General features: G+C 38.2%; 1 protein-coding gene across 2 annotated transcripts in view; it reads right to left on the reverse strand.

Annotated features, from left to right (window-relative positions):
* The window catches only part of LOC101744740 (stabilizer of axonemal microtubules 1), a 17,972-nt gene continuing 4,694 nt past the window's right edge, over positions 1-13,278 (reverse strand). The window contains exons 2-13 of one of the 2 annotated variants that reach the window (XM_004923381.4): positions 13,128-13,254; positions 12,010-12,213; positions 11,226-11,412; positions 9,674-9,816; positions 7,475-7,566; positions 6,387-6,497; positions 5,075-5,171; positions 4,238-4,424; positions 2,886-2,978; positions 1,996-2,108; positions 1,014-1,107; positions 1-339 (exon numbers count right to left, since the gene is read on the reverse strand). In XM_004923381.4, the coding sequence (XP_004923438.1) occupies positions 257-339; positions 1,014-1,107; positions 1,996-2,108; positions 2,886-2,978; positions 4,238-4,424; positions 5,075-5,171; positions 6,387-6,497; positions 7,475-7,566; positions 9,674-9,816; positions 11,226-11,412; positions 12,010-12,213; positions 13,128-13,254 (1,531 nt within the window). In that variant the 3' untranslated portion in view covers positions 1-256. Of the gene's footprint in view, positions 340-1,013; positions 1,108-1,995; positions 2,109-2,863; positions 2,979-4,237; positions 4,425-5,074; positions 5,172-6,386; positions 6,498-7,474; positions 7,567-9,673; positions 9,817-11,225; positions 11,413-12,009; positions 12,214-13,127; positions 13,255-13,278 lie in introns of those variants that run through there. The other variant, XM_021353622.2, reaches the window with a different exon arrangement.

Genomic DNA, 13,278 nt, shown 5'->3' on the forward strand with positions numbered 1-13,278 from the left:
TCATTACAAAAACCTGTATTGTATAAAACGTAAAAAAAACTATATATTAAATTTACCTAATCTCGAAATAATCATAATTAGAAAATACAATTAAAATTATGTAGGTAGGATACATAATCTAAAATTACTTTTCTTACAATTTGTAAAACCTAATAAAAAAAAGGAGACTACAAATTTATCTCAGATTAAAAAATAATCAGATTTGAATTCGGAATTCGAATACTGTGTTGCCAATGTTCAAAAAAATGGCTGACGCTCACGAACAACAACCCGCTTTCGGGTAATCGCAGGCACAGGGATCCGTTTTAATACATCCTGAAGGGCAAGTGCAGTCACAAGCTGAAAACAAAATCGTTTATCGAGTATTATATTAGTTTTGAAAACACCATATAATAGAGTTTATTAGATGAGACAAGCTGATGATCGTGCGTGCTCAGTGGTGTGCAATTTAAGAGGCCTATCGGTGGGCTGATATAGTCTGATGATGATTATTATTATTTTACAACAAGCAGAAGGCGGTACACGGTCAAAGAATATAGTGTCCAAATTCAGTTTCTCAAACTAAAACGTGAATATACAAGTGGACCCTCGAAATCGCGCTTCAGCCAATTTTCAATTCTATTTACTTGCGATAAAATACGTATTTCCTTTGTGGTTTTAGTGTAATCGCTTTAGGAACGATTGGCGTCAGTAAGCCATTGCTCATAATTACCGTCGTCAAATGTCAGGGGAATAACTGTTAACAGAGGACTTTTAGAACTCGTTTATGAAATACATATATAAACTCTTTAGTGCTTATTTCCTGAGCTTATTTTCATATTTTTCAGAAACAGCTATAAGATTTTTCAAAAAAGTACCATATATAAAGGTCACTTAAAAAAAAACAATGCTACAACACAGAAAAATAATTTGAAATGACTATACATATAAAGGCTATCAACTTATTAAAGACGTTAAACATCAGATTCAGAAACTACCTTCATTCCATTAAAAATAATTTAAAAACAGATTACGTTTGCAATCGCCATAAGCGCAGGGATCCATGTACTCGGTGCAATCCTCGCCGGGAGGCAAGAACGAGGACCGGTATATTGTAGTCCCCTCCAACTGTATGAAGCGTTATCCAAGTCATTTTCAATTATATAGGGATTCAATGTGAATTTGCTTAGTAACATCCCGACATCACGGTGTGAATCCCCTCACCCGAATTAAGACATTATTCATTGTAATATCATTTGAATTATATAGCGATTCAATGTGAATTTGTCTGGTAAAATCCAAACATCAGGGTGTGAATCTCCTCACCCGAATTAAGACATTGCTCATTGCAATATTAGCTTATCTATTCGCTGTTAACCTAAGGGGACATTCCAGCTACTCACAGTTCGGTAGTTGAATGTAGTGAATTTGCTAACACTGGCCATAGCAAGAGTAGTGCTTCGTAAAATCTACCACTGCATCTAAATAGCGGCCCACTGAGAAGATCCGACGACAAACGCAGCGGGCTGTGTCTATGGGCTAATTCTTAAGTCGAACTCTGCGTCATAATCGAAGAGATTCACGCAAATTATACTTTTTACGGGCTTGGATGTTTATTACAGAATGTTATTTCTGCCGTGAAGCAGTAATGCGTTTCGGCTTGAAGGGCGGGGCAGCCGTTGTAACTATACTGAGACCTTAGAACTTATATCTCAAGCTGGGTGGCGCATTTTCGTTGTAGATGTCCATGGGCTCCAGTAACCATTTAACACCAGGTGGGATGTGAGCTCGTCCACCCATCTAAGCTATAAAAAAAAACCTTCACCTTGGAAGTCAATCGTGAACATTAGTTAAGTACGTATTTCATTAGAAAAATTGGTGCCTGCTTGCGGGATTCGAATTCTTCAATGGGCTCCGATGACCTATCAACCCCATTTGTCCACCAATCTTGGCACTAAAAATCTAAGCCTTCATCTATTTAGACGAAATAGTCATGTATCTAATTCAGTTGATCACCTTTTGACACGGTTTTTCGTATTGTCCCTTGCAAGCCCACGGGGGTCGTTGAGGCGTCGGAACACATACAGGCTGGAAGGACATCTTATGTATCGTGTCGCTCTCCATTTTGGCTGTAAAATTAATATCATTTATAAATTAACACGTATCGAGATTTCTCGATGCGTTTAAACCAATGGTCGGCAACCTTGTCAACAAAAAGAACCAAATATAGATAACTAGCGACCCGCCCTCGCTTCGCTTCAGAAACTGTTATTTATTATTGATTTCTCCACTATTTAATGGATGTCATAATGCATATAAACCTTCTTCTTCAATCACTATCTATTAAAAAAACCGCATCAAAATCCGTTGCATAGTTTTAAAGATTTAAGCATACATAGGGATATAATATAAAACAAAGTAGCTTTCTCTGTCCCTATGGACGTAACGTTCGTGATAGCGTAAAAGTTAACTCAAATTTGTATGCAGTTGGAACAGTGTTCCTAGCGGAAAACGTTTCAACTCCATACAAATTTGAGTAAACTTTTACGCGAACGAGAAGTTAAAAAACTAGCATTAAGCACGCTTGTGTTTCAAAAATGTTTACTAGTCTCTTAAGAGGCAAGATAATAGTTAATATTCCGGTGCCGGAACTAAACAATTCACGGAAGGGCCGCGGGTCACCGACTACTGGTATAAAAGATTTGATTCCAAAACCAGCCATATGTCCGTTTTCATTACCCGTCATTTCAATGCAAACTTAAATTTATGTCAAGGTTGGCAAGGCGGCATTCACGATAAGATGCCCATTGATTTCAGAGCCTGCTCTAATGACAGGCAAACTTCGGCCACACTTCGCAAATAAAAAGCTGGGCGTTTGACCTACCAATAAAAATATTATGGTAAACCTGTTGGCTTTTCGTAACACTTGACGGGAGCATACGATTCCGGTAGGGGCACTCGTCCCGGGTCCAAAAACGACATCCGATTCACGGTCCGATCTAAAAATAACAAATATCGCCGCTATAAATGGGTTCCTAGATCGATTCGCAATTAATAAGTGATTGAACGTAGGCAGTTTTGCTTTGAAACGTGTTGGTGGAAGATAGATAGATAGATATTCCCGCACAGGTTAATACCACTGTCCCAATTCTGCAGCGCAAAAATCGTGCATTCCAGATTTTGGGATAAGACAGTTACGGATTACAATTTAAACAATTCTCCAGGTGGTAGCCTCCATGATGGTATTTAATTACTTTTGGCAAAAATCGCAAAAATATCTCGGTCCTTAACCTGTTAAGATAGTCAATATTATAGTTTACTGATTAAAAATAATGGTATATTTCTTCCTCTTGTCCTTATTTCACATTACGCGGCGTCAGCGCAGCATGTCCTCTCAACATGCTATAACCCTCGGGAAACGACTAACCACCAGTGTGCTTAGTGCGAGTTTTTTAACGTTCTCGATAGCGTAAAAGTTAACACAAATTTGTATGCAGTTGGGACAGCGACCCTAGCGGCAAACGTAGGCAAACGTTCCGATCCCATACAAATTTGAGTTCACTTTTACGCTATTGAAAACGTTAGAAAACTCGCACTGAGCACAGAGCGCGTCAAATGGTTTGCACAGATGCGGCATTTAAAAAAAACCATTAAATTGTTTTAATTTACATTTTTTCCCTACCTATTGGCTACCAGCGAGCCAAAGGGGCTATTTCAACTACGCTCTCGGTAGGTGAGCTCACGGGCTCAACCTGAGATAATTTGCTAACACTAGCCCTAGCAAGAGCTGTGCTTCGCAGAATCAACCACCAGATCGAAATCGCGACTCACTCAGAAGATCCGGCGAGATAATCAGTGGCCTACAAATCAAATAACGGAAAATTTACTTCACAAGCTATTTTGGTATTGCACTAAAATTGAATTACATTAATTACTACGTAATCAGTCAAGGAGACTGAGTTATTTTACTAACTAAAACTCCTTGTATCCGTCATTGGTAGAACACTAAGAAAACCTTATTAGGTATATCTGGTCGGTAACAGTGTGCTTAGTGCGAGTTTTTTAACATTCTCGATAGCGTAAAAGTTGTTGGAATGGGATCGTTTGCCTACGTTTGCCGTTAGGGGCGCTGTTCCAACTGCATACAAAATTTGGTTAACTTTTACGCTATCGAGAACGTTAAAAAACTCGCACTAAGCACACTGTTCTCGAAAATTCCACGCACAACAGACAGACGCAAGAGACGTTTGCAACTAACTTTCAAACGGTTGTTCGACGCAGTGGTACTTGTGAGCCGGTTTGAACGACTCCCGGAGTACAGACGGCTTGGGCACGTAGTCGTGTCGTTGCGTGGTGATGTTCTGCATGGGACCCTGACCCCACATGTCGTGGTGGCAGGGCCGGATCGACTGCGTCACGCACACCGGGTTCGGTAGGTACGACAACTGAAACCATGAATAATTAACTAGACTTCACGCTACACAAAAATTCTTTTTTTAAGTTAAGTGGTTACTTGAACCCATAGACATCTTTAATGTAAATGCGTCACGCACCTTGAGATATAAGTTCTAAGGTCTCAAGTATAGTTACAACGGCTGCCCCGCCCTTCAAACCGAAACTGCTTCACGGCAGAAATAGGCAGGTTGGTGGTATCTACCCGTGCGGACTCACGAGAGGTCTTACCACCAGTAGATTCAATTTTGATGGGTATTAGTAAATTTTAAAGGAAGGATGTCAAATATAGATTAATATTAGTGCCGGTATAAATCATCTAAATAGATTACATTTATATTACATTATGTGATGTACACTGGAACTAGACTGCCTGACAGTGACATAGACTTATAAGAGGTAAGTTCTCCAAAAAAAAAATCGGTTTTCTGTAAAGTCGGCTTACTGACGATAGTTGAACGTGACAACGTCATAAGAAAATACGCCTCAGAGCGAGGTAACGCCGCATGAGTCATGTTTTTTCGTGCGTGCAGCCGGCTCCATCTAATTATAAGACGTTCTCACGTCAAAAACATTACACACACTACCATGTATATTTGACATACACACACATATGCTCTCTTGTAAAAATAAATTTATAAACCTTTTGCACCGTGTCCCCTTCCATTTGAGCTGTCGAAGCGATGATGTTTGGCGACGGCTTCACTGGCGTCGGTATGGTTGCCGTGGCCGGTAAATAGCTGACATGTCAATATGAAATTACAATTAAAATGAGCCGATCTGACTGAAGACGAAAGAAGAAGACAGAATTTTTCGTTCTGTATTTTTTTTTATGATTGTATGATTACTGGTGACCCGGAGGCATTTCCAGTTTCACCAGGACAGGTGGGCGAGCAAAGGCTCAGCCAGGATGGGTGGGATTTGCTAACAACTGCCCGAGAGCCTCCGAAGGAGACCTAACAACTCAAGAGCAGCTGCTTCGCGAATTAATCTACTACCGGATCGGAATCGCGACCCGCTGAGATGATCCGGCGGAAAACTTAGCGGGCTGAGCTAAAGACCCTATTCAAACTATTACCACAGTTTTGGGAGTGAATGATAAAGGGAAGATTTTTTATAGAGTGAATGAAATTGCCCGGTAGACCGACGATCCAAGTGTTGTTTGGAATTTTGACATATGCAAGCTTATTTTAAAATGTCGTTAGCGAGTTTTAGGCATCTGTGTATTATCTTGTATTATGATAGCTACCGCCACAGCTTAAAGTTGACAGAAAACCGGATTAGAATATTTTTTATCTGATGATCTTGGTCACGTAATTAAGCCAAAATAAGAAAAACTATGGTATTTTCAACGGTCCTTGATGCGTGCGCAAGTTTATTCATTTATTGTAAGTTAATCGTTTTGAATTTGGTGAAAATTATGTTGAAATATTACGTTATGCACGTACAGAAACAGCTAATAAAAGCCTGTAAATAGCTAAATCGGCTTAGGCGTTGTCAAGCGATGCGTTGATTAAAGACCAACACTTATTTTTTTGTATATATTAATATAGGTACCAGAAGAAAACCAGAAAGAGCGTGATCTAAAAATGTCTCAGTTCACTCAAAAATAAATATAAACGGACATATCCAAAAAGTATAAAACTATTTTCGACGCCTTACTGAAAATTAGAAATTAGGTTACATTAATTTGTTAATCTATTTATTTTCTCTCAAATTACACAAAAAAATCCGATAGTGTATTTCGATCAAATGGTTAATAGCTATACGTAAAGGATATTTGTACGCATATTATATCGTTTTATTTATTTTTTATTGCTTATATGGGTGGACGAGCTCACAACTCACCTCTTGTTAAGTGGTTACAGGAGCCAATAGACATCTACAACGTAAATGCGCCACCCACCTTGAGATATAAGTTCTAAGGTCTCAAGTATAGTTACAGTTATCGTCACCTGTTCTTATAAATAGTCTGCGTTTCAAATCTCTTCGAAGCGGAGACAGGGTTGGAGCAAGCAGTCGGTAAGATGGGTTGTCGACGACAGTCGCTTTTCGCGTCCAAGTAACTAAATTAGATCATAAAAATTACAATACTCATTAGTAGTAACATTCACGAACAACCTTCGATTATTTTATTTATTTTATTGCTTAAACGGTGAAGGAGGTCACGGCCCAACTGGTGTTAAGTAGTTACCGGAGCCCATAGACATCTACAACGTAAATACCGGCACACACCTTGAGATACGAGCTTTAAGGTCGGAAAGACATTACTGCTTCACAGTTAAAATAGACAGGCTTAGGCAGAAATAGACAGATATTTGATTTTGGTTTAGCTAGACTTTTGCTCGTAGACGCAGAGAGGAGGTCACTGGTGTTAAGTTCTTTAGGGAGCCCTGTAGGCATGAAGACCTTAACGCCATTTATCTTGAGACGAGACCTCAAAGTATCAATTGCGTAACGGCTGTCTCACTACAGACCGAAACACGTTACTGCTTTGACAATTTATTAATTTATTTTTTATTGCCCTAGTAGACAGACGAGCATACGGCCCACCTGATGGTAAGTGGTTACCGTCGCCCATGGGCTTCAGCAATGCCAGGGGCAGAGCCAAGCCGCTGCCTACCGCTAAAAATACGGTATTTGTCATCTGCGCTTGTATTGGGCGTGCCAAAGAATCCAGGCCATTTTTTTCTGTACTTTTCAAGTCAGACGTTTACTTTTAGCACTGAAGATGGGATGACGACGAGATGGTGACCGGGTGGTATACAAAACTTCGTATAAGTATATCAGCAAAGTTTCTTTATTTATCTCATTAAAAGCTAGATTCGGTAGAAAAAGGCACACGAGGAGCTACAATCAAAATTACATTTACGTGATCGTTCGTGACCATCGTGAGTATTGTGAAGTAATATAAATGTCGCAAATAATTTAACGACAGTAGAAAAAAGGCGAGATTAAACTGTAAAAATAGTTTTATGTCTATGAGCTTGCAAATATGGATGGACGAACTGGAACCTTCCATTAGATTTAAAGACTGCAATACCTCATTGTGTATGTCGTATTTCCGTCCAACTTTTGACAAGGCTTCTCATATTGTCCCTTACAAGCCCACGGTACTGTTTCTTTCTTCATTACCTATATAAAAATAAATATATAAAGCATAAATAAGTGTGCCGTGTGCTACTAAAGTACATTTAAGGTTTTTGCGTTACATGATTTTATTGCACACTTGGCGGTTTATTGTCACACCCAAAATCATTTGGTATAAATGCCAGAAATATACAATATCCGAGACAGCAATAAGCATATCTTAAACTAATAGCCAAATCAATGTATTAAACAAAAAACCGATCGCTTCTTCGAATTCTGATTCCTCTGGTACCACAATTAGCCACAGAGGACTAAAGCTATGTGTGCAAACCAACTCAATAGTCAGTTTTCGTGTTTTAGTATCTAGAGAATAGATCCAGTCATTCTTATGCGAAAACCTAATTGCACAATGTCTAATATGGGTATTTCATTCGCTAATGGGGCGTTATTACTGATGGTAGGACATCTTGTGAGTCCGCACGGGTAGGTACTACCACCCTGCCTATTTCTGCTGTGAAGCAGTAATGCGTTTCGGTTTGAAGAGTGGGGCAGCCGTTGTAACTATACTGAGACCTCAGAACTTATATCTCAAGGTGGGTGGCGCGTTCACGTTGTAGATATCTATCGGCTCCAGTAACCACTTAACACCAGGTGGACTGTGAGCTCGTCCATCCATCTAAGCAATAAAAAAAAAACTTAATATATATAAATCAAGTGTCACGTTGTTTGTCCGCGATAGACTCCTAAACTACTTAACCGATTGTAAATTAAATTTGCACACCGTATGCAGTTTGATCCAACTTGAAAGATAGGATGGTTTTTATTTCGATTAATGGTCGCAATATTTATTTATTAACAATAAAATGATTTTTTATGTTGATTTTTGTTATTAATTATAATTTTCAAAAGTCTAAAACAGATGGCGCCTTAAATTAGTTTTTACAGACAATCGTAATACTGTCGGACATTAATATCTCATAGATGGCGCTGTGTTAAAAATACCAACGTTTCACATGAGCTACAATTAGGTAATCGATGCCTCCAATGAACACTACTCTTAACTCAAAAATTTGAAATTTTCGTTTTTCACGCAAATCGCTTCACTAGGTATGTTAAAAGTATTACAATTAATCATTATTGATGGGGTTAGAAGCAAGAGTAAATCAGCTAGTTACACAAAAAAACCATAAATATATCTGTAATAATAAAGATTTTATCAACTTTTTTTGTTTAAACGCTCCTCCTGTAAATCTACGAATTTGGAGTTAGCGTAGTGTTCATTGGAGGCATTGATTTAATGGCATAAACACCACGTCTTGCCGAGGCAAAAGTTTAAGTGAAATTTATTTCGTAGTAAACGCAATACAGTGAAATCCAATTGATCTTACTTTGTAAATTTTTGGTATTAGCCTAGCCAGCCGCGTGTTATTTAGAAACAAAAACCTCAGCCACAGCAACGCGTGGCCGGGTCTGCTAGTTGTTTATAAAAAGTCGTCGTGGCCTAAAGGATAAGACGTCCGGTGCATTCGTGTGTAGAGATGCACCGGTGTTCGAATCCCGCAGGCGGGTACCAATTTTTCTAATGAAATACGTACTCAACAAATGTTCACGATTGACTTCCACGGTGAAGGAATAACATCGTGTTTTGGGTCACTACTGTAGATGTTGTTACCAATTGTGACTTCAGTAATAAAGAACTAATACACAGTAATGAAAACACCGTTTATTCCGTAAGATAGTACATGTGTTTACATAAAGACCGGCGCCGAGCAACTGATGCAGTGTAATGCAATAACTGCATGCGCAAGCGCTTACGTGTCCCTACATCGTGTAATAAAACTCAAACCCGCAAAATTATAATTTGCGTAACCACTGGTGGTAGGACCTCTTGGGAGTCCGCACGGGTAGGTACCACCACCCCGCCTATTTTCCTCCGTGAAGCAGTAATGCGTTTCGGTTCGAAGGGTGGGGTAGCCATTGTAACTATACTGAGACCTTAGAACTTATATCTCAAGGTGGGTGGCGCATTTACGTTGTAGATGTCTATGGGCTCCAGTAACCACTGAACACCAGGTGGGCTGTGAGCTCGTCCACCCATCTAAGCAATTAAAAAAAAAAAAAAAAAAGGAAAAATATAGAAAAGGAAACAAACAGGATTCGGTAAATAGCTCATCTTGTGGGTGGTGGTTCCGTCCATTTTGGCAGCCGGCTTTTCATAGCAACGCTCGGGCGCAAACGATTTCGGCATATCAATTTTCTCGGGCGGTAAATAAGATAATTTATTTATTGTCCGATCTGAAACGCAAGTTTATTTATTTTATTTTATTTTATTTTATTTATTTATTTATGTACACACAGAAAACAAGACACAGTACAGAGTAATAGGAAAATTATGTACAAAGGCACTGCTTATTTCTTTGAGAAATCTCTTCCAGCAGACCTGCGAGAGGATAATGAGAATAATAATAAAAAGTGATAAGTGTGTGTAGAACAAATAACACATAACTAAAATAACAAATACAACATGATAATTATAGCACATACACATAGCAAATATTATAAGTAACACAGTAACACTCGTATATGCGAAGAGTACAGAACCATGATCATTCGGTTGATGAGAGATAAAATTGTTTGACCTTGTATTTAAAAACAGAAACAGTTTTAGTTAGTTATTAAACAATATAATATTATTTTGCATAACAACAAATATCCCAAACAATAACTTTAACAATAAAGATGGGAATAATTGTGATGACCACTGTTTTCTTCATAAATAGTGTAAAAGCTTGAAATAAATTTAAATTTATATGTGAGCATTCAGTTAATACATATTATATTTAAGAATATTAACAAGACCTTAGTAGTAATCCCAAAAAAGAGTTTCTACTTTTTTGTAAATATCACAAACTGAAATAGAAAATTGTGAATATTAACGAAAATAGCAAGTTATAAGTTGACCCTTTGAATCCTCGTGAGGCAGAAAACACACGGCCATTTGAAAGTTATGAATCGCATTGTAAATTGTGTCAAATAAAACCCTTTAAATGGTTATGACTTTACTCAATATTGTGCTAGTTTTCAGTGGACATCCTTAATCTATCTTTAACTTCTAAATTTTAAAATTAAAATCTCATAAAGCTGGTCTGAGAAGTAGAATCCCTATCCATAATTCATTAAATACAAACGGTGCAAAAGAAAATATTTTCTTCAGACGGATTGCAGAAAACACATAAACATGATGGCTCTTAATAAAAAACCAGATAAAGTGAAGTAGGTATGTTCAGATTCACAAGCTTAAGGAGATATCATGTTAATTATAAGCAGTTGGGTTATGGTAGCGAAAATGAAAACAAAAAGAACAATTTGAACAAAAAGAAGTATTAATACTAGTTATAATACTAGTCGTAGTAGTTTTAAAACTAGTTTTAATACTTCTAAACTAATTGCATTTAAATCAAACTAGATAGTGGAACCCACTGAAGTCCACTCGAGTAAGTACACTGCTATTTCTGCCACGAAGCCACAATGTGTTGTGATTGAAAGAGTGAGGCGATCATTGATCACTCTGAGACTTCGATTTTAATGTGCTTGACGGCATCCAAGTTGTGTCTATGGGCTCAGCTAATCAATTTCCACCAGATGTAGCGCGATTTGGTTCACCCTAATGCGCAATTAAAAAAAAATCGCCAAAAACAACTTACTTTCAAATGGTTGGTCGACGCAGTGAAATTTCGGTGCTGGCTTAAAGCTCTCTCGTAGTATACTCGGCTTGGGCACGTAGTCGTGTCGTTGTGTGGTGATGTTCTGCATGGGACCCTGGCCCCACATGTCGTGGTGGCAGGGCCGGATCGACTGCGTCACGCACACCGGGTTCGGTAGGTATGACAACTGAAATCAAATTGGTTTTAAATTGGTGATTGTAATGGTGGTAGGACATTTTGTGAGTCCGCACGGGTAGGTGCCACCATCCTGCCAATTTCTGCCGTGAAGCAGTAATGTGTTTCGGTTTGAAGTGTGGGGCAGCCGTTGTAACTGTATTGAGACCTTAGAACTTATATCTCAAGGTGGGTGGCGCATTTACGTTGTAGATGTCTATGGGCTCCAGTAACCGATTAACACCAGGTGGGCTGTGAGGCTCGTCCACCCATCGAAGCAATAACTTTTTTTTATGGTGTATTCTAAAATAGACTCATCTTACTTCAACCCTAATTAGAATACTGAGTGGTCACTGGAGTCTAGAGGACATCACAGCCAGAATGCCGTTAACCACCTTGACATATGAGGTCCAAATCACAATTGCATATAAAGGCAGTCCGTGAGGGCTTTTGAGCATCAATATAGTTTTTTGATCTGAGTGAAACAAGTGAAAAAGTTCTTTTTCCTTTAAAATTTAAATAACAGACTGATCTTTTGTTTTCTGAGGCAAGAAATTAATATATGTAGAAGATTAATTTGCAATTGAGTTTCAAATAAATCAATAATGACCTTTTGAACGGTACACCCTTCCATAGGTTCACAGCTCGGTACAATGTTGGGCGAAGGTTTCTTTACTTCTCCCCGTAGGTTTTTGCATCCGTCGACAGGTAGATACGACAGCTTGTAAGTCGTGCATCCCTCTACGGGGGCTGATGGTTTTATGTAGCATCGTCTCGGCGCGTACGACTCTGGGATTTTTGGTTGCTTGTAACACTAAAAGTGGACGACGAAAAAAGCTATTAGAGACAAAGAACTAAAAATGCTACATTGTTAATTTGTCGTTAAAATCACGTGAAGCGTTTAAGACGAAGGTTCGAGAACTGTTTCTCAGAGAGTTAGCAGAGTCGTCTAATTGATCATACTTGTTTATATATGTTTTTATATGTATATATTTATGATATGTATGTGTATATATTTATGTATAGGTATTTATTTAAGTACGAGTATTTGTATCTATAAATATTATGTATGTTATATATACACATATGTTTAATATCCCCTTCACACTACATCTACCAAGATTCATCTCTGCACTCCCCTTAGGTAGACTGTTAGAGAATATACTTTCTAGTATATGAAGTTATAAATAAATAAATAAGATTGTGGGCATTTCAATATTCTCTTATTTCGATAATGCAATGATCATTTCAAATCATTTTACATCAATCATACTCTCTAATACAGAATACGACAACTTAAGCTATTTGCAGTAAATTTAAATTTTTGCATATTTGACAGCAAAATAGGTATTTTAATTAAAAAAAAAAAGTTGTTTTTAAAAAATATGTCTTTGGTTACGTTGAACGAAACATTTCAGCGTCCAATCTTGGATTTTCTCATCTGTTATGGAAACACACTTACATTCCAAATGTAAAATAATATCTTACAGAAACTAATTATTTCGTAAGTAATGTAGCGAAATTCACAGACGACTTGACAAACAAGACGAGTATGGGCTATCTATAGATGAAAATCTCAGGGCTCTGCCAAACGTGACTTAAGGGTCCTACTAAACGGGTCACAGATGTAGGTAGCTATTGCGTTATCCCGAAAAAAACTATTACTATTTATTCCCTACCTTCATTTTAAAATAGCTTTTTCGTAATGAATCCCGAAAAAATTCTAACCGGCTTAACAATGGGCGGTTTCCCACAGCAGCAAGATCGGCATGGGCAGTTCGGTCTCATGTCGCCGTCAATGGGCTTTCCGTCTCGAAGACCCGACTTGATACCCGCCGCTGGGCATGGTAGACACCTGATAAATAAAACACGATGGAGC

Source organism: Bombyx mori, chromosome 28 (genome assembly GCF_030269925.1).
Source record: "Bombyx mori chromosome 28, ASM3026992v2".
Lineage (NCBI taxonomy): Eukaryota > Metazoa > Arthropoda > Insecta > Lepidoptera > Bombycidae > Bombyx > Bombyx mori.